This window comes from Rhinolophus sinicus, linkage group LG02 (assembly GCF_036562045.2).
Source record: "Rhinolophus sinicus isolate RSC01 linkage group LG02, ASM3656204v1, whole genome shotgun sequence".
Classification (NCBI taxonomy): Eukaryota; Metazoa; Chordata; class Mammalia; order Chiroptera; family Rhinolophidae; genus Rhinolophus; species Rhinolophus sinicus.
Window position 1 is genome coordinate 187,126,949 of NC_133752.1, and position 21,899 is coordinate 187,148,847.

Sequence of the window (21,899 nt, forward strand, 5' to 3'; positions counted from 1 at the left end):
TTAAATACATTGGTAGAGAAACATTCTATTTTAAATCGTTTAAACCAAATAGTGATTTTAACATTCTTGTTCTTGTTTCTCAGAAACTCTGTGAAGGCATATTTAAAGTCCTCGTCAGGGACATCCCAACAACATGTCAAGTGTCCTGCCTGGAAGTTCTCCGCATTCTCTCCAGAGACAAAAAGATTTTAGTTCCTGTAACAACCAAGGAAAATATGCAGATACTGCTGCGACTAGCCAAGCTAAATGAGTCGGATGATTCTTTGGAGAAGGTGTCCGAGTTCCCAGTTATTGTGGAGTCATTAAAATGTCTGTGTAACATAGTGTTCAACAGTCAGATGGCACAGCAGCTCAGCCTGGAACTTAACCTTGCTGCAAAGCTCTGTAACCTCCTAAGAAAGTGCAAGGACCGAAAGTTTATCAGTGACATTAAGTGCTTTGACTTGCGCTTGCTCTTCCTCCTGTCACTTTTGCACACCGACATCAGGTCACAATTGCGCTACGAGCTCCAGGGACTACCGCTGCTAACCCAGATCTTGGAAAGTGCCTTTAGCATCAAGTGGACCGATGAGTATGAATCGGCCGTAGACCATAATGGACCTCCTCTCTCACCTCAGGAGACGGACTGTGCCATCGAGGCCCTCAAAGCTCTCTTCAATGTGACAGTAGACAGTTGGAAGGTGCATAAAGAGGTAAGGTTAAGAAGGGGTTTGTTATCTACCGTGGAATTTAATTGGTCTGGGGCACCCCTACGGCTGCCTGCAAAGGAAGAATGCTAAATTGGGAAATGGAAAAAATTTCCAGTTCCCCCATTAATCAGTTGTGTGACTCAGGCTTAATTTCTTAACCATTCTAAGTCTTATTCTTTCCATTTGTGTAACACTTATTAGAAGAATAGGGTGAAGATGGACTACTGTTTTCTAAGATGTCAAATATGGTTCCTTTTCCAAGTTGTACTATCGTGTCTTTTTTTTTTTTTTTTTTTTGAGTGCCTCTTTCAGGAACAAGGTTTAAATTACAAGATTTGAATGGAAACAAAACAACATGGTTCATAAAGGTATAGGCATTTTCAGTGGCTGCCATCTTAAAAGTTAAAATAAATCAGGCCAGTTGAAATTGGTCAATCAGAGTTGATGTCTGCTCAGAAGAGTGAAAGATGCTCTGTGTATCACCTATCATCCCAGTCTCCTAGTGTTACTTTATAGTGTTAGATAACTATCAGAAGTGTAGGGCTACAGCTAGATAGCCATGCTTGTACACAGTCCTAGAAAACAAGTATAATTACACGAGAGTATGGCGAAGGTTATTTTAAGCCACTTGACTTATTTCTAGACTAAGATTCTGTTCTGTGGCTTGGACCGTCCAGCAACCCAAAGTGAGGCAGATTTGATGGTTTGTATTGGAGTACCCAGAAGAACAATACGCTCAGTAAGAAACTCAGCTCAAGGAAGTCAACGATTTTAAGTAAAACTCACATAATAAACTTTTTTCCTTGCTTCTAGAATCTTAACATCTCACATTCACCCTCTCTCCTTAACTTAAATAACTGGTGAAATTCAGCCTCTGCCTTTCCCCCCCACACCCCCAAGCATTTTGATGCCAGAGCAATTATCTTTTCTGACAATTGACTTTAGGACTTAGGGTAACATTTTGCTGTGTACATTTGAAGCAGTTCTCACCATGAATAAAGACCTGTTTTTGCCAGCAGCCTACTTTGAAAGGATTATCTCACTGCAATACTACAGTGGGAGTACGCAGGCAGCCGAGTTTTAAAGTGCAAATAGGTCTATATTTTGAAACCAAATATTTGAAGATCAGCCCTAACAGCTGTGTTAGATGACTAAGGTATGGTCAGTTTTTCCTGGGACTTGGCAGAAAAAGATGTGGAAAGCCCACATGCTCCATTTATGCTTTGAAACCAAATATTTGGAAGTATTTTAAATGTTATGTCTCTATGCTTATTTGGTACCTTCTATGGTTATTTTTCTTACACTGTTTGTTTTGGTGTTTTTAAGTTTTCCATTTAGTTGCAAGAGCTCTTCTGAGACTGTTGGTTTGCCATTGTTGGAGCCCCTGTTATTTGAATTGTGCTCAAAATAGTAGCTCACACTGTTCAGGTTCCTGAACAAAGAGAGTTTATAATTCAGTGGCTGCACATCAGTATGTGTATGGAATGACATGTAATAAATATCAGGAAATTGAAATTAGCCCTCATTAGTGTGCTTCAGTTTTAAGTAATAGTGGGGCTGGGGAAAGCGGTAGAAAATATTGATGTGGCAAATATCATTCACTGTTATAGAATGTTTATTCTCCAAATGACACATGAGAAAGGATCAGTAGTCCAGATGCAGGCATCTCAGCAGACCTAGTGCCTCTTGTGAGTTGTGGATCAGATGTTACAGCCATTATACAATGTGCCCCATTTACGTGACTCTGGGCTATTATTGAAGTTATCAGAAATTTAAACAGTATTGAAAATAGCGTCTTGCCAACTCATTTAGGCAAGAGTGTGGCAAAGGTTATTTTAAGCCACGTGAGTCCCTATGAGTCTCCAAATTCAAATTTTAGCAAACATTTAGTTAGTCAACAAGTATTTATGGACAATTGCTAGGTGTTATGCTGGGTGTTGTGTAATATATTGGCAAATAATAGGCATAGTCTCTGCTTGCACGAAACTTCGGTTTTGTTGGTGAGACAGGTAACAAATAAGTAAACAGATATATAATTCAAATTGCTTTAAGTGCTAGGAAAGAAACAGTGCAATGATTGAGAATACTTCCTTAACGTAGTCCCAGAAGACCTCTGAAGGTCTCTCCTAAAACCTGAAACCTGAGAATGATTTAGCCATTTGAAGAATGGGGGATGAACATTTCCCAGAAATTGAACAGCATTTTAAGAGACACAGAAATCAGCATAGTGTACTTTTGAGAGAGGTACCCACAACTTAGCATTAAAAAAATCTATAATAAGGGTGCAGAGAAACTTGCCAGTAAGAGTCCATTTACCCAGATTTTAATAACCTCCTCGATTGTTAGATAAAAGACATCTTTCTCCAATTGAGCAAGCACCTAAAGAATTGTTAATACTTAAAATACCAACTGAAATAAAGGGATATGGAAAACTTATGGTACAGAAAGATCCAACTTTCAAGTGCAACTTTAAAAATAACTAATATTATTTTCCTTATTATGAAAATAATGCATACTAATTGTAGAAAATCTATGGTAAAGAAAGCATACAAGCACTAAGAAAATACAAATTACCTATAAACCCACCACTCAAAGATAAGCGCTGTTTGCATTTTATGTATCTCTTTCTAACCATTCTTCATTGTATGATATATAAATATGTATGATTTTTACATATGTATAATTTTCTTTGCAAAACATATGTATAATTTTCTTTACAAAAATGCAGTCATTCTATAATCTTGATCTTTTTTTCACAACAAATGTTCTTGAAGAGTAGTGGTTTTCAAAACATGTTCCTTGAAGCCCTAAAGTTCCTAGGAGTAGCCCCTGGGATGAGTGGGCAGTATTCCAGTTTCCCCACCCTCACTTTAAAAAGAGCACCTTTGATTGTTGTTATTGTTTCTTTTTAATTTAAGCTTGTAACCTAGATTTCATTTGGTGGATAAAAAGAGTTATGCAACCAAAAAAACATTTTTTTGACAACTGCCTTCTTCTCCTATTTGTTAAAGGTGATAATCCCTGTGAAGGAATACTCATAAGTGTATTTGTGTTTTGTGAATATTCCTTCATAGGGATTTATCAAACTTGAATAGATCCCCTACGTGTAGGCATTTAGATTGTTTGCTATTTCAAATAATAATACAGTGAATTTTCTTTTAAAAACCTTTGTAGATAAATTCCTGGAATTGTTGGGTCAAAGGCTTTTTCAAAACTTGATGGTTTTTTGATCTGCACTGCCAAATTTACCTTAAGAAGAATAGTGCCAGTTTATACCTTTTCAAACCCTGGGAATTTCACTTTTTAAAATCTTTACCTATTTCACAGCTCAACTGTTACACAGAAAATACAGATCCATTACAGAAACTACAGATGTTTGGTTTTGGTTTTAACTGTTTTAGTAGGTATTTTTATGACTGTTCATTTACAATTCACCATAAACAGAAAATTAATGACTAGGTTTTTCTTGAGGTTTAGCAAATTAGTACCATTTGTTCATTTTTAGGTTCATGCCTCAGTGTTACATTCCTGTCTGTCTGCTGATGCCATCAGCAGATTAACTTGGAGAGTTCTTTCCGTTCAGTAGGAAATGTAGCTGGCCTTCTTTCCACATGTGGTGTCAGTCTTGCCTTCCTCTCTCCCCTCTCCCCTTTTCTCTCCTTTCCCTAAAGGGAGTATGTTTAAGAAGGTCAAATGATTCCTTTAACAGGACTTGAAGTCAGTTCCAGAAAAGGGAATTGAAAAGGTCTTGTCTTCCTCCTGCTTTAACACTTTGCTAAATCTCTCTGTTGATGGAGGAAAGCATGTTGTTCTAGGGATCCCTTAGCATCATTCCCAGTGCTTCCCAGGTATCGATGCCATGAAGGGAGAAAATACAAGGACCGACAGACGTGGTAGAGCCAAACAAACATGCAAACAGAAAAGTCATACGAGTATTGAGCAGTCAAAGGATGCTATTTGAGGGAAATAAAGCAGTGAATGTCCATAGATGGTGATTGGGAATGTCACGCTGTAACAGAAGAGGTTAGTTCCATGGTTATTTTAGAGGCTTTGAAGGAAATGTGAGAAAAGGACATGATCTCAATTAAATAAAAATAAAGCTTCAAGCTGTGCCATGTTTTGGTTTGTTTCTTCTTGAATCATTTTATTGAGTGCCCACTTGTGCCCAGTTCTGTGTTAGGCACACAACATGCAAGATAAAGCATCATTGCCCTCAAAGAACTGATGGTCTAATAGGGAAATCAGACATATAAATACAAGCGGATATATGACTGTTCGTTACATTATTTACTATTCTCTATATTTTCTGTATGCTTGCCTGAATATAAAAAAGAATCACCTCAGCAATGCACAGTTGCTCCTCATACCACATATTCTAGATCTTTGTGGGTATGTCTGACCTCAGTGGCATAGTCTTTCCACTAAGCAGCATACCTAGCACAAGTAGGTGTTCAATAAATTTTTGCTTGACTGAAAAATAAAATGTGATATAATTTGATATCTGTATAGCAGCATACATAGGAGAAATAGCCCGAAGTTGACAGGAAGGAAGGAAAGTTTGTGATACTTTTTGAATTTTCAAAGCTATTAAGAAATTCTCTAGAAGCCTAAAAAATTTAATAACATTGTTTATAGGAGCAGATTTCTAGCCTTTTTGGAGTTATTGCACTCTATTTTATAATATTTATATTTCCTTTCGTAAGTTAATTTAAGAAAGCATTTATTACTTTATGCCCACGGTAAATGCAAAAGATGTAAAGAGGTAAAGTACGTAATTTTTGCCTGTAAGGAGACAGAGATTTTTGAACATATACAATTTAGTAGGACAAATAATTATGGTAGAGGTGAGCAAAAAGGCTAGGATAAAACAGTGAAATGCTACCTGAGGTATAGTGATATTCCCAGGTAAGAGTGTTTACCTGTGTGTGCGTACATCTATGTCTGTGTGTGCCTTTCACTTTTTATAGAAATGAAATTGAATTTCCATAGGACAAGTTTCCTAAACCTGTTAATTAGAACTACCCTGAGATAACAAAACCAGATTAAGATTCATTGGTGTGAAGTATTCTCCCTTCAGATTTTCTCCCAGGCATTGATAAGATTGGTTGAAGCTTTGAATGAAAAGGTGTGAGGAAATTGATACCAAACAAAAGTGAAATCTCCTACAGTTTGCACAGGAGAAATGAAAGCAGCAGTACAGCAATAGAATCTGTAATTAAGAAGTAAAAGCTGTATAATGAGACCCCAAAGAATTTCCTGAGTTTTTCTCTCTCTTTTAGTGTCATCTCATTTCGATTTCCACTATCGCCACAAGTCTGCTGGCTTTCTCTCTCTCCCTCCTGCTTTGTCCGTAGGGACTGCTTTCCCTTCTCAACCTGTGGAGACAGTATGATTTCAGAAGAGAGAATATTGATGCCCTAAACATATCCAACCTACGATCATGAAGCAAGTAAATGACAGTTGTATAATCTGTGCTTGTGTAATATTTTCTAAAGAGCAATTATAGTCCATCCTTCCAACATCCCTGTTGTGAGAAAGGAGCAGGAACCCTATTTGACAAATGAGGATACTAACTATCAGAGAGTTTAAATTTATGGAAAGTCACACAGCAGAATAACCATGGAAATAGTGTCCTGTCTAACCTTTGTTAAGTAACACTTTTTAAATAAGAATCCTCATTCAACAAATATCTGTTGAGACATAGACTAATGGAATAGAATAAATCATCTAGAAATAAACCTACGCATATACAGTCAACTGATTTGTGATGCAGGTAACATTAAAATACAGTGATCAAAAGGAGGGCTGTTTAATAAATTGCACTGGGTCAATTGGATAGCTGTATGGAAAAAAATGAATTGGAGTCACTACCTTATACCGTACACAAAAAATTAATTTGAGATGGATAAGAGACCTAAAGGTAAAAGGCAAAACAATAAAGTTTTTAGAAGAAAACAGAAGATTACCTTCACAATTTTATCTTAAACAAGTCAAACATTTCTTAAATAGGCAAAGATTTCTAAAACAGGACAAAATAAAGAAACCATAAAGGAAAAATTTACAAATTGGTCTTCGTGAAAATGAGTTCATCCAGAGTAGAAAGTATAAAGGCAGGCCACCAAATGAGAGAAGGCATTTACAACACATATATGCAATAAAGAACTCTATCTAGAATACATTTAAAATTCTACAAATCCATACAAAAAAATCAATCAACCCAATAGAAAAATAGACAAAAGGCTTGAACAGGCACTTTACAAAAGAGCTCTCTGAATGACCAATAGACATATGCAGAAGTGTTCAACTTCACTAGTCATCAGGAAAATGCGTAATAAAACCATGAGACCACAAGAATGACTAAAATTTAAAAGGCTGACAATACCAAGTGTTGACGCAGATGCAGAGCAACTGGTGGGAGTATAAACACTTTGAAACAGTGGCAGTCAGCTACCTTCTGAAGATTGACATATGTGTGTGCCCTGTGGCCCAGCATACCAAATGACATGTAAAAGAGTACGTTCACAGAAGTACGTTCACTGAAGTACAGCCCCCAACTGGAAACAGTCCAAGTGTCCATCAAGAGTAGGATGGATAAGTTAATTGTAATGTATTCATTGTATTCAGTGGTGTTTTCTTAACCTAACTGGTGAAGGAGCAGATGTTTCCGAGCTGTCAGAATGAAACTCTTGTATAACACAATACTACACACAACGTCAAACTGCTTGAAGATTTCTAAATGGTCTCGTGCCCCTTCTGTAATATGAGTTGGTGCAAAAATAATTGCGGGTTTTGCAATTAACTTTTTAAACTGCAATTACTTTTGCACCAACCTTAATAGCATTACAGATCTGTGGCAAACGGTATGGACCAGCATGGTGTGCTGAGTATGTAGATGTGCTCATTTTGTGGAATTTTATCTAGCTGTACACTTAGGATTTGGGCACTTTTTGTTTACTTACCATTTACATTAAAAATGATTAAGCATCTACTATACACATATCCTCTAAACATGTGAAGGTATTAGATTAGTGGAGAAAACAATGTATATGCAAGTGTATAAACAAATGTGGAATTACAAATTATATTTCCTTGAAACATAGCGCTTCCGTATGTATCATCTTCTTGTTGAATCCTTTTATAACCCTAACAACATGTTTGTGGAGATGCATGTGGGAAAATTCTGGCCCAGAAAAGCTATATGATTTGTCTAAGGTCATAATCTACACTTCTGACTCCAAGTGCACTGCTGTTTCTCTTATGCCACCAAGGCCTTTATCTCTTCCCAATCTACACATGATGGTGTTATGTTTAAAATCTTGTCAACCACATTGTGAGTACTGAAAGCGTGCCCTATTGTTTGTTAGATTTTGTAAGAGACATTGTCTTCCTAGAAGGGCTGAATTATATATATGAATATAGGATGTATATGTATGTGTTATATGTGAATATATTTCACTTTGTACGAGGTCTGACAATTAAATTTGCGAACTTGTTCCAACGATGTTGCTAACCTTTTTTGATATCAGAGGGGTTATTCATTATGAATTTGTACCAACTGGACAAACAGTTAAGCAAGTTTACTATTTGGAAGTGCTGAAAAGGCTGCATGAAAAAGTTAGACAAAAATGACCTGAACTTTTTGCCAACAATTCATGGCTCTTGCATCACGACAATGCACTAGCTCACACAGCACTGTCTGTGAGGGAGTTTGTAGCCAGTAAACAAATAACTGTATTGGAACACCCTCCCTACTCACCTGATCTGGCCCCCAATGACTTCTTTCCTTACACAAAGATAAAGGAAATAATTGAAAGGAAGACATTTTGATGACATTTGGGACATCAAGGGTAATATGATGACAGCCCTGATGGCCATTCCAGAAAAAGTTCCACAATTGCTTTGAAGGGTGGACTAGGCACTGGTGTCAGCGCATAGCTTTCCAAGGGGCGTACTTCAAAGGTGACCGTAGTGATTGATATTCAGCAATGAGGTATGTAGCACTTTTTCTAGATGAGTTCACGGACTTAATTGTCAGACCTTGTGTACACTTGAAGTCAATTATATTTGCATACTGAAGTTTTTTTAAAAAAATCTTAATAGCTTTTGAAGTAATTAGAGCCTTCCTGAAGTATAGCATATCCAGGATCTCTATCATAATTATCACTAATTTTATGTCTTCTTAATGACTAAAAATCTGGAATAAGAGAGAGGTGACCTTGATGTAGGCGATTAAGGACATTATAGTGCCCCAACATCTCACTAAAAATAAGGAGGTAAAGCAAGTGATTATTCAGAGCTTAGCATATTTCCTACAGTTTCCCTTTTCCCTTCTGACTCTGTGCTTTTAATACCCCTACCAATGAGTGAACATTGGAAAATAGATTAAACTCAGATCATTTGTTTTTCATCACTTGCTGATAGCTCTGGGGAAACTAGGAACAAGATTTGAGGGAACTAGGAGATTAAGAAGATTCATGAAAATGAAGTCAATAGGTTATAGATTTTAATCTATTGCTTTTGAAAGTTAAAAAGATGAGCCATTTTTGTTAAGGATGTATACCACCTGCTACTCAGATACCTGATAGCATTCCATCTGTATGAACTTTTATAATGACTAGTCAACTGGAACAGTACGCTATGGAACAAAAGAATCTAGACTTTCTGGAAATGGCAAAGATCCCCAGTTGAACTGAATCTGAAGACAAAGTAAAAGTGGGAAATGCGTGGGTACTGATCATTTCGTTTTTTGCCTGATGTGCCCTAAGGGAGCGGTTAGATCAACAACTTCTGGTTTCAGCCATTTCTGGAGGTGGCTGTAGCCGTTCATATGAGACAGTGACCATGCGCGTAGTATTGCCTTGGGAATTCTTCCTAGAATATCCGGACCTCTACCATGTACAGCATAAGATGGACTGTTTGGGAGGGCAGATGGGCCATGAGATGACTCCCAGGGACTCAGTAAGGCACCACGCTCCTTCCTTCAGGCATTCAATCCCCAATTGTCCTCTCCTCTTTCTTGTTTGCCACAGAGTGATTCTCATCAGTTCCGCGTCATGGCAGCTGTGCTTCGCCATTGTTTACTAATCGTAGGTCCAACCGAAGACAAAACGGAAGAGCTGCACAGGTAGGTAACTTCTGTGTTGACGGCTCAGTGAAGGACGTCATCAGTTCTTGTTGTTTTTATGCATCTGATTTTAATTGTTACAAGCACAAGAAAGTGAACATGTTACAGTAAATCGGGTAACTGGTAGGTCAGAAATCATTACTGTGCCCTGATGAGAAATTTTCATTCTGTCCCCCTTTGACTTCGTTATATTGAGCCCCATAAGAGAAAAGAATTTGGCGTTTGTTGCATTCAACAAGAAAATCCAGAACAACTATACTAATAGCACACAGTTTCTGAATACTGCATGTGACATTATGTTAAGTTCTTTATAAAGATTAATTTCTTTATAAAGAAATTATGTGGTAGAAATTATATGGTATCTGCCTTATGAGGTAGATGCTACTATTTTCCCTTTCAATAGATGATGAAACTGTGACTTAGGAAGATGAAGCAATTTGTCCGAGAGCACATAGTCCCAATAGTGAAGAGTGTGGATTTGAATCCTGCTTTTAATTACTACATTTAAAATAGTACTCTTGCTAATTTCTTTGTAAGACTATTTACCAAAAAATATATCCTAAATGATATTAAATTTTAAGATAAAAAATATATAAGAATTGGGTCACAGTCTCAAGTATTAATGTATAAAAAATAGTAAATATAAAAAAAGTTTTATGACGTGCCTGTTAGAGCTATTAATGGGCTGCTGTTAAAATTCTCTGAGAACAACTGAATAAGTATTAATGCAGCTTTTTAGTTCTCTTACTTTGTATTCTAGATCACATTTGTAGTAACAAGACTTCTGACTTTAAGATAAAACTGCTCATCATGCTTTACAAGAGCACAAATAGCATTTTAAACCACTCAAATAAATTCAAATCTGCAAAAAAGTAATTGGCATTAATTCTGCTTTACAAATTTAAAATTTGATTCTTCTTAATAGTGAAAATTGCCTTTTGAGCATTTGCAGTACATATTCTCTTTTCCAAAATATGGCTTAAATAAAACTATAGAAACACAGCCAGAGTATAAAGTGAAACATATCCTTAATTGTTATTTTTCCAGCAATCCATATTATTTTTGTTATGATCGGCAATTTATTATTTGATGTAGTGATGAGTTTGTTGATAGGTTATCTTTTTTTTTTAAGTCATTTCATTGATAGCTTGATGTTTATTTTTATTATTTTTTTCCCCTTCTTCTGCCTCTTCCTCCCCCCCACCCCCCAATCCTATTCAAGCTGTTGTTTCTCAGTCTAATTGTGTAGGACACAGCTCCCTGGCCCATGCTGGTATTATGCCTTGTGCTTCCCCCGCCACCCCACTCCCAGGCAGTCAGTCGTCGGTAGGTCAGCCACTCACAGCAGATCTTGCTGGCCACTCAGCCTCGCCACCGGCCGCTAATGGCCGCACACAGCAGCTCACGCTGGCTGCCAGCCACCCACGCTGGCCACCAGCCGCTTATGGCAGCTCTCTAGCCCGCGGCAGCTCACACCAACCTCCGGCTGCTCATGGCAGCCAAGCTGTTGTTCACAATCTTAGCTGTGGAGGGCGCAGCTCACTGGCCCATGTGGGAATCAAACTGGCAACCTCAGCGTTAGGAGCACCGTGCTCCAACAACCTGAACCACCGGGCCGGCCCGATAGGTTCTCTGTGTACTCTGCCTTGCAAGCCTTCAAAAGATTGTTTTTTCACAATTAAAAAGTTTAACTTTTTTTTTATGCAGCTACAGATCAAAAATTTCTTTTATTTTCTTGAGAATGTGCCTTTAAAAATTAATCAGATTAACTGCAATAACTCATATCCTCTATATTTTATTGCATATTTTGTCTTACTGTAATTTTTTTTGTAATCCAGAGATACTAGAAATCTAGATACTAGAACTAAAAGAAAATAGGTTTACAAACCCAGGATAAAATTGATTTTTTTAAAAATCAGATATCACGAGTTAACGAACATTCATACAAAAATGTGAGGAGAAAGTGTATTGACAGTAATTGTTCCACTAATCACAAAAACACTGCTAAGGATTTCTCTGAAGAATGCATTTAGAATTTTAACGTAGCACCTGGTATACATCAAAATAGAGCAAAGCTGGATACGGGTTTTGAAAATCAGATTTTTAAAAATGTAATCAGATCTCTTCATTTTCCTTTCTGATACTTGCTTTAAATATTTATTCTTAAATAAATTTTAAAGATATTTTTCTTTAAATTTGCTTTTATCTTAAAAGCTGCTCTGATAAAATACCTGTTAGCTATACTGTAAGTAAGAAGGGCTATCCTGGAAGATTGAGGCTGCTGCTTACTTGACAGTTTATCGAGAGTAGCCCTGCAAGTCCCTTTAGTCAGAATTAAAGTGATTAGTATCATTTGGGCAGTAATGACTCTAGGCTAATCCATTTAAACACAGAGAAAGCTGCACCACCCTGAGAGGGCTTTTTAGGAACCTTACTAGAATTGTAACATCTACTAAATTCTGCCCATTGGTAGTGATCCTGAAAACAGTTTGTGTGTGTGTGAAAACAGTTTGTGTGTGTGTGACATAAGTTTAAGGAAAAAATCAGAATGTTTCAAAGTAACATCTCATTCCATGTTTTTACAGTTATTTTCTAAGGGTTTGTGGGGGTTTTTTGGGGGGTTTTTTGTTGGGTTTTTTTGACACTGATTTGTTTTAAGGGAAAATGTAATGAAATAGGTAAACCTGGACAGTATAGTGTATGGTTATGCACTATTATCAAACTCAGAAGGTTACACTGGTGAATAAATGACCAATTAATAAAGCACTTCATCCCTGCCAGCAAGTAGGGAAGCTGCTGCCGCCCCCACGACACTGCTCCTTCTGTCACTGTTATGGTAGTAGGAATGTTGGCCTTCAGATCCAATGTTTAGTTCCAAATCTCTTTTTAAAAATTGTTCTGGACTTTGATATTTTGTGTAGGAACTTATTTTTATGTGTATCCTGTGATTGTGTAGAGAAATCTGTTTTTCTGTTCGTTGAAGTTTTTCTGAAGCCAGATATGTTCTGTGATACATGCATGTCAGGAGCCTATTAAGGTTCTCTAGGAGACGAGTGAGTAAAATACGGGCTTTGCAGCAGCTTTTTCTAGTATGTTGTCTCTGTAAGGCAGTGCTTTTTTTTCCTCCAAGAGAAATCAAGAGGACGTGGACATAGAGATAACATGAGTTAGCTCACAGTGACAGCCGACTTAACCTTTGTGCACCAATCATCATCTTAGTTTTAAAAATCTGTTTGTTACATTTCATTTCTTTTTGTCTATACTTATGGTAACAAGTAAATCGTTGCTGTGATCCCCTTTTTTGCTCCATTAAAGGACATCCGAATTCTGTTCATCTCTGCTGTCTGCCTGAAAGTATCTTCAGTCCTCTTGTCCATAATCAATCAGCTTATGCAGGAGCACTTAGCCAAAAACAGCTGCACGTGGATGTGGTTGTGGTTTTGTTTTATTGGAGAGAAAGGGGAAGATGGCATGGCCTGTACCCTGGAGAGGAGAGGCGGAAAGAGGCGAGGGGAGGGCCAGACCTGACTTCATTTCTTTTAGCCTCTCAGTCTAATTTCTTTCACTCAGCACATTGGCATCTAAAGCTTTTTTCCTTTTTCACCCAAAAGAGCCAGTATGTCTAAAAAGTACTTACCTCCCGGCTTTTTTGTTGTTGTTTCTTTGTTTAGACCAGCTCGTTTTATCTCATATCGAAGGGGACAACTTAGTATCTGATGACACCTCATTACAATGCTAAGCATAAAGTATGTTTTTTTCCAGCTTTATTGAGGTATAATTGACACGTGACATTGTGTAAGTTTGAGGTGTATGATATGTTGATTTCATATCCTTATATATTGCAAAATGATTAGCACCCTAGCGTTAGCTAAGCATAATGACTTATCCATGACAGACTTAATAAATGTTTGAAAATTGGATGATTTCATTTTGGTTCATATTTATTAACTGAACACTTGCTATGTATTAGGCACTATGTTGAGCTCTGCGACAACAAAGATATATGTAGTCCATTCTCTGTTCTCCAGGGCTCCCCACCTCGGGGGTAAAACAGACTCCTAAGTAAGTGTAGTTGTTTGCATGAGTGTCGTGTCAGACATGAACAAGCTTATGTAGACACACAGAAAAAGGAGAGCTTACTTGTCTGGTGAGATTAGGGAGTGAGGGTTTTATTTTTGTTTTGTTTGTTTGTTTTGTGAGCAGTAAAGTTCTCAGGTGTTTAACCTGATTTTCACAGGAGTAACAGTTACCTAGGCGGACAGATATTTTCTGAACTACACTGAGCACCATGCAGGGTGTTTGAAGGACTCCACAGTGCATACCCTAGAGGAACATAGAGTCTAAATGGGGAGACAAGACATAAATATTATGAAAAGTTAAATAACAATTCAAGACAAGAATAGAAGAGATATCACAAGATCATTTTTGAGTAGTGTCCCGGTGCATTCATTATCCAAATAGTAATTGCTAATAGAATTCAGAGGACAAACTCACTGTGGTCTGGCGTGAGGGAACGCCTTCTCTTCCCTACTGTACCTGTTCCCCATCCTCATCCAGACCTCTGGTTCCCTGGTGATCCCTTTTTCTCCTATTGATAAGCCCCCTCATAGGTTTACTTTCTTCACTCTCTTTGTGAAAGCGTTGTTCGTCATTTCGGCTTCTCTCTACTCCCTCATTGCCATGTCCTGCCAGCCTTCAAGCACCCAACCCCAGGTCGGTCAGACCACCTTCCTTCTTCACTGCTAAGCTCAGGCTGCTCGGTCCTGTGGGAAAGTTTTACCTAACTTGACAGACAGCGTGCTTCGTCGTCTTCACTGCACGCAGAGTTCTTTTTCAAAAGGCAAATCTCTGCTTAGAATCCTCTCATGGCTCCCCTCTGTCATTCCAATTAAAAGCAAATTTCTTTTGACACTGTGCATTTATTAATGATTTGCAGTTTCATCTGGGAAATCTGTTTCCCTGGCTTTTGCACCTACTCCTTTGTGCAAAGGCCAGCACAACTCTGGTTTCAGGTCATCGGCAACCCATCTGGCTGTGACATATGCATCATTGCAGTCCTCTTTAGAATCTCCCCCGTCCACTACACACACACACACACACACACAGAGACACACACGCGCGCGCACACACACACCACACACACACACACACACACACACACAGACACACACACCGTTCTGGTCGTGCTGCCTCCTGAGGCCCCTCCTTTAGGGCCTTGTCCTTTGCTTAGACGTAGGGACCAGTTTTCAGTTCCCCATAGACGCCATAGTCTCTCCTCCTTCCAGATGTGGCTGTTCCTTCCTAGAGTGCAATATGTCTACTGTTCAAGAGCTCCTTAATAGGTGCCATTTACTTTGCCAAGCAGAGTGCTTTTCATGCCTTTTTTCATTCAGTCTTCACATCAAGCTGGTGGGAGCCATGTATTTCCCTTTACTTTAGAGATAAGGACACTAGAATCAGCCCCTAGCTCCACAAATTACGTTATGCTGCCGTCTCTTAGGAAGAGGAACATTTTTTATTTATGTTTGTATACTGAGCACCAAGCACAGAGCACAGTAAATCTCTATGGAGGATGAAGTGGGATTTGAGCTAGTCTTAAAGAATGAGAATGTTCTAGGCAGGAGAAAACATGGACAGATACAGAAATAGCGAACAGTGACCAGGTCACTGTAGGTTAAAAAGGTACACTTTGCTGAGAGCAGCATTCAGGGGTCTTTCCATCCATAAATGTTGCCAGTTTTCCTGACCCTTCCCTATCTGCTGCTGCTCCCGTCTTCTCTTGCCCTTTGCACAAAAGTCCCCTAAGTGTCAACTATCTGATTCTTCTATTATTCTCTCTGGAATCCAGTCTCTACTCAGACTTCAGTGCCACAACTCCACCAGAATGGCTATTATTAACGTCAGTAGTGATTTCCATGTTGCTAAATCCAGTGGATATTTCTCAGTTGTCATCTTACTTGATCTGTCCACATCATTTGTCGCAGATGACTCCAGTCTTTTACTTACCTACTTTTTTCCAGGATACCACACCATCCTCTTTTCCCTCCTACCTCACTAGCTGTAATTGCTTCCTCTACTCCTCAGCCTCTGGATGATAGAGTGCCCCAGGCTCAGCCCTCAGAGTTTTTCCATCCACACTCATTCCCTTAAGATCTAATCCAATTTTCTCTCTTTAAATACCATCTACATGCTAATGACTCCGTTTATATCTCTAATGCAGATCTCTCTTCCTGACCTCCGACTCTTACAGCTAACTTCCTACTAACATCTCCACTTGGAAGTCTAATAGACATCCTAAATTGAACGTATCCAAAATTAAACTCTTATTCTTCCCCTAAAAAAGCTCTTTCTCCCTCCTGTGGTGTTTCCCATTTCAGTTTATGGCAACTCCAGCTTTCCACTTGCTAAATCTAGGACTTTGGATTCTTAGCGTGTCAGGAAATCCTTCAAAATGAGTCCAGATCTAACCACTTCACTGTTATCCCTTTCTTCTCTCACCTGAATTATTACAATAACACCCTAACTGGCCCTCCTCACCTTTGATGTCCTACCAACTGTTCTCAACATTAGCCAGAGTGACTCTTGTACCCTAAGTTAAGAGTATATCACTGTGCAAAACCCTGCAGCGGCTCCCATTTCACAGAATAAAATCTAGTTACCAACGCCTGCAAGACCAGTCTGACGCCCTCTTACCTATCTGACCTCGATCCTACCCTTCTGTGTATGGTGGTTCAACCACACCAGCTTCTTTGCATTCAGACATGCTTCGCTCCTGTCCTGGGGCTTTGTTCTTGCTCTTCTTCCTGGAAAGCTCTTTGCCCAGACAGCACACTACTCACTCCCTACTTCCGTTAAGTCTTTGCTTAAATAATACCGTCTCTGGAAGTCAGCCTAACCACCGTGTTCAAAATTACAACCCGTGTGACCTATCTTACTTTCCTGAGTTTTATCCACAGACCACTTACCACCTTCTAGTCAATTAACTCACCGTATTTTGCTGTGTGTAATGTGCTCCTGTGTAAATGTGCACCCATGTTTTGTGGGGTTTTTTTGGTTTCCTTATTTTTATTTATTTGTTTTTTTAAGGAGGAGAGCACAGCTCACAGTGGTCCATGTGGGGATCGAACCGGCAATCTTGGTGTTATTAGCACCATGCTCTAACCAACTGAGCTAAACAGCCACCCCTGCACCCACATTTTTGGCCCAAACTTTCAGGGGGAAAAATCTTTCATTTTAATTTTTTAATTCAAATTTTTATTTGTTTACGTACTTGTTTTTTGTATTACAAAGGAATTTTAGCTTTTATTTTTTAACGTATTATGGTACATACAAGAAATTTTATGTAACAATTACAAAACACAAGAACAAATACAAGGTACAAGAAATTTTATGTACTGGTAACAAATTGACAATGTTTACGCACCATAGGCCAAGAACTCTTCTTCGGCCTTACAAGTTTGTCATAAATTCAACAAAACTGATTATTGTATTTGGTATTATTTTGCATACAGATATTGATATTGATTTCTAGAGTTACACTTTTAACTCATAAGCATAAATAAAAGAATTAAAAAATGTATATGGATACAGAATTAGTATTACCCATGTATAATGTGCATTCTTATTTTTCCCTTACAAATTTGGGCAAAAAAGTGCACATTATACAGGCAAAATATGGTGTTTGTTTTGTTTACTTTTCATTGACTGTTCTCTGTATGCTGGAGAATAAGCTCCATGCGGGCAGGGATTTGTCTCTATTTTCTTCATAATACCTGCCTAAAGCAATGCCTAGCACAAGTAATTAATAAATAATTACTGAATTGATTTAGATTAAAGTAAACTTAGGTATTTACATCTGAAAATCTTTGGGAGGTCTTAAGGTTCATTTAAGTAGATTTTCCAGCCATGAAAAAGGAGCCTGGAATATAAAGATACATTGGACCAGGAAGATTTGCAAACAGCTGTAGGGCTACATGTACAGGCATCATTCTTCTCTGTGTCATTTAGTATTAAATTTTGTTTAGTCCGGTGATTGATACAGGACTGGATTTTAGGTTCCCTTCCTTCTCCCACAACTAACAAGGCTGTAATCAGGACTTGAAGGAGCTCGAAGTAGGCCTTGCTTTTAAATCTGCATATCAGGAGGGGGCTGGGAGCATGAGTGGGAGGATGTCATGTCCCAGTGATTAATGATCTCTAGGAAGCTGAAAAGGGGAGAGTAATATACACAGTATTTCTACCCCCTGGAGCAGGAATGCAAACACCATTGTGTGGATCTGTGCACAGTCGCTGACTTCCTGGTAGCTGGAGAATTTCATACACTCTTCTACCACAAATAAAACTGTCAGAGAAGTGACAGAGCTCAAAAAGCTGGCCTTCCTTACTTAAAAAGAATAGCTCAAACACAGTGAGCCAGAAAATTAATTTTATAGTTGTTTGGGAACTCAGTTGTTCAATAAGAAATGAGAAAATGGGAACTTTTCTTGAAAAGCCTAAAACATCCAAATATTTGTTGACTCACACTCTACATTTGGTTTCTTAAATTTACCAAATTCCTGGAAACTGCTTATTTTAAAGGAATTTAAAGGGAAACATTCCTTTGTAATGAAATGCATCGTCTTAAACTTTTCAATGTGGGTCTCTGTGGTAGAGTCAGAGAATAATTATGTTATTGATGGACTTCAGAGCCTAGTGCCCTATGTGTTTATAAAGAAAAAAAATCCTGATGTTTCAGAACGACTTAAGCAGTTTTAGAAAGTAATGCTAAGGTAGAGTTCTTTTGTTTTGTTTTTTAACTCCAGTGAATCTGTGGTGTTTAATAACGGTTTCCAAACGTGTAAGTCAGAAGCAAAACATTTTTAACTCTAGACGAAGAACTGTAGATGTTTGCAAAACGTTCTAAAGGAAAGTTTGTGGGAAAAGTATTTTATTTCAACCAGTTGTGATTATTTACAAATAACCAAAATTAGGGACTTCGACAGTAGCGGTAATAGTAATAGCAGCAGCTGTAGATTTTTACTGGGGACAACCAAATATCTTGTATTTTACCAGGAATTATTCATAGGATTTGTTAAATTATTTTTGTTCTTGGTTCAGATTTTTTTTTGGTACCTGTGAAGTTATCACTCATTGTTCTGGATCGTCTAGTTTTTAAACTTTGATTTCTTAAACGAAACTTTTTCCATAATATAAAAAGAAAAGAAATAATTCATTTTTGAGGAAGTGGAGCCACACTTCAGGGTAAAGGAGAGAAAAAAATTTGTATTTTATTTCCATTTTGTTGTTTATTTTGTTTTATTTTTGAGGGTGTCACTATAATCTGAAGTAAAAGGAACTACTGTGGTCTAAATTAGGACAGCATCACATAGATTAAGCCCTGAATTTGGTTTCCAAGTGGTTAGACTTTCAAATTGCATTTGCAAGAGTTTATTTTTAGTCAGGATGTGGTTATTTTTAGATCTGCTTCTCTGTCACTAGGAAATGTAATGCCTGTCTTTCCATTGTTGTTTATCAGGAAGTTCTGAGGCAGAGGTTTATAAGATCCAGTTAACAGAACACAACCTCTCCTCCTAGATGAAAGAATATGAAATAATGCAGGAATGGAGATATGTTAATTAAGAACATGTCTAATTTTTAAATTGTTAGTGTCATTTTAATCTCTTACACACTGAGCAACAGTGTACGATTTTTAGAGAATACCAAAAACACAAGGTTTGGGTTCCCCCTACTGGTGTGTATCCTAGGCTGGTGTATTCATTAATACATAGCAGAAAGGACTGAGGGATTGAGATTCAAAAGAGCTCTGTTGACCTCTTTTAAAGAAACCTGGTGATGAGAGAGCAAGAAAAAGCACCATTACTGATTTTCTGCAAATTGCGTACAAAAAAATGGATGATCTCAAAAGTTGTATTTTCTACATAAATCTAAAAAGAACAAAATTTAATCCTACGATATTGGGTGTTTACTGTTGTTGCCTCTGTGATAAGCTGCTTAGATACAGTGCATCTCAGATGCTTTATGTTGTAATCTAGAGAATAATAAAACACCAGTGGATCCACAAAAGGATTTAAAACCCCAAGGAGAAAATGTAAAGCTAGCATTGTGTTGTAATAAAATTAAAGAGCCTCTGTTAAAGCTCACTAATTCCTATTTTAGCATTTCAGAAATGACATGTGATTGTGTGTGTCCATTTAACATCTGTTCTTTCTAATTTGTCATGTGTGTATTTGAAATAGTCCTCTTTATTTTCTGTCTCTTAGTCGGTAAGTGCCAAGTAATATTAAAGGCTCATTCTGAAAAAGAAAAATTTTAATTGACTCCTAAAAGTCACTTCTGAACTTATTATTATGTTTGCGTTTTAAAGGACTATTCAATCAAATTAAATATCGTATTTTTAAATTGCTTTTCAGTAATGCAGTCAACCTTTTAAGCAATGTTCCGGTCTCTTGTTTGGATGTTCTCATTTGTCCATTAACCCATGAAGAAACAGCCCAAGAGGCAACGACTCTAGATGAACTGCCCAGTGATAAAACAGCTGAGAAAGAAACAGTTTTGAAAAACAATACCATGGTATACAATGGTATGAATATGGAAGCCATTCATGTTTTACTCAGTTTTATGGAGAAGAGAATAGACAAGGTAAGGCTGATAAAATGGAGGCCTTGGGAAGATGCTTCTAAAGAATATAGATGTGCCACATACAGATATCACAGGACATGATCTCTAAATCTAAGATTTTTTTTTTATAGTTGACATCTTGTCTAATTATTTGAACTCTGAAAAGCACTTTACTATATGATAGATGATAAATTGCTAAAACCAAGTGAATTTATTTGCTTAAAGCTGAAAATTGTGTTGATGCAACACCAAAATTGTGACTAATGTCTGAAAACAAAGGACAAAAATGAATGACTTTTCCATGTAGGTATTTTGTAAATCCTAGAAGTAAAACTTATTGCCCCTCTCCCCCAAAACACTTGATGACAAATACTTTCCATAATTCCTAAAAGACACCTTCCAAAAAAAAAATCATCAATTTTCCATTTGTTGTGAGCTGCTAATTTTCTCTCATCTGTCACTTGCTTTGTCAGGTAACTACATTAAAAGGCAACAAGGTGGTATGGGTGGGTCATCATTTAAGCCCATTGGTTAAGTCAGTGAGGACCCTACAAAATGTAGAAAAATCCAGGAAGGATAAAAATGAGCGTCAGTAAACATGAAGATAATTGATGAAAAGGAAATATTGTTAGGAAAATAATTTTTTAAAGAGTTTGTAAAGCTTTGGTAACATAAAATGTTTCCCCCTCAAAAAAGAATATTAGTATTCTCAGTTATATGGAGAAAAGTAGTACTGTTAGAAACTAAACTAATGTAGTATGTATGGTTTTCTTTATAGGGAAGCAGCTATAGAGAGGGTCTAACTCCAGTTCTCAGCTTATTAACAGAATGTTCCCGAGCCCATCGAAACATCAGAAAATTTCTCAAAGATCAGGTAACTACTTAATGCATATTACATCTTAAAATTAATCTTCTATGTGTTTTTTTTTCTTTTTTTTAACATAGAATTACTGAGTTGAATTCTTTCATAACGGTTTTCTTTCAGAAAGTCAGAAACTCAGAAAATTTAGTTTTAATATTTGACATCTTTCTGATCTGGAAATAAATGGTCCTTTTATTTTTTGAGTCATTCATTCATTTAGTCAACAAATATTTATTGAAATCTGTATGCTATGTTCTAAGCATTGTTTTAAGCATTGAAATACAAATGAAGTCTTTGCCTTGTGGAGTTTACCTTCAAGTGGGGGGACAAAAAGTAAACATAAATATATGATATAATGGTAAGTAGTCATAAGTGTTTTGAAGATAGATACAGCAGGGGAAGGGAAGACTTAGGGGAATAAGGGAGGGTCTTTCTGAGGAAATAACATTTGAGCACAAACTTGAACAAGTAAGAAAATATCTCTGAGAATATTCTGGAAGAAGAATGTACCAGAGAGAACAAGTTCCAAGTCCCTGAGATGAGAGGATGCTTTGGAATGCTTAAGGAAAAACAAGTTTAGGTAATGATATACAAAGGGGGAAAGTGG

At 37.4% G+C, this 21,899-nt stretch overlaps 1 protein-coding gene across 8 annotated transcripts in view; it reads left to right on the forward strand.

The window, feature by feature from the left end:
* RIC8B (RIC8 guanine nucleotide exchange factor B) overlaps nt 1–21,899 on the forward strand; it is a 98,765-nt gene that overhangs the window by 34,644 nt on the left and 42,222 nt on the right. For all 8 annotated transcript variants that reach the window (XR_012494084.1, XR_012494083.1, XR_012494085.1 and 5 more), the window contains 4 exons: nt 84–692; nt 9,719–9,813; nt 20,223–20,451; nt 21,209–21,304. Coding sequence is in view for 5 of the 8 variants with exons in the window: in XM_019728441.2 (XP_019584000.1) it covers nt 84–692; nt 9,719–9,813; nt 20,223–20,451; nt 21,209–21,304 (1,029 nt within the window). In the remaining 3 variants the exon portion in view is untranslated. The remainder of the gene's footprint in view (nt 1–83; nt 693–9,718; nt 9,814–20,222; nt 20,452–21,208; nt 21,305–21,899) is intronic.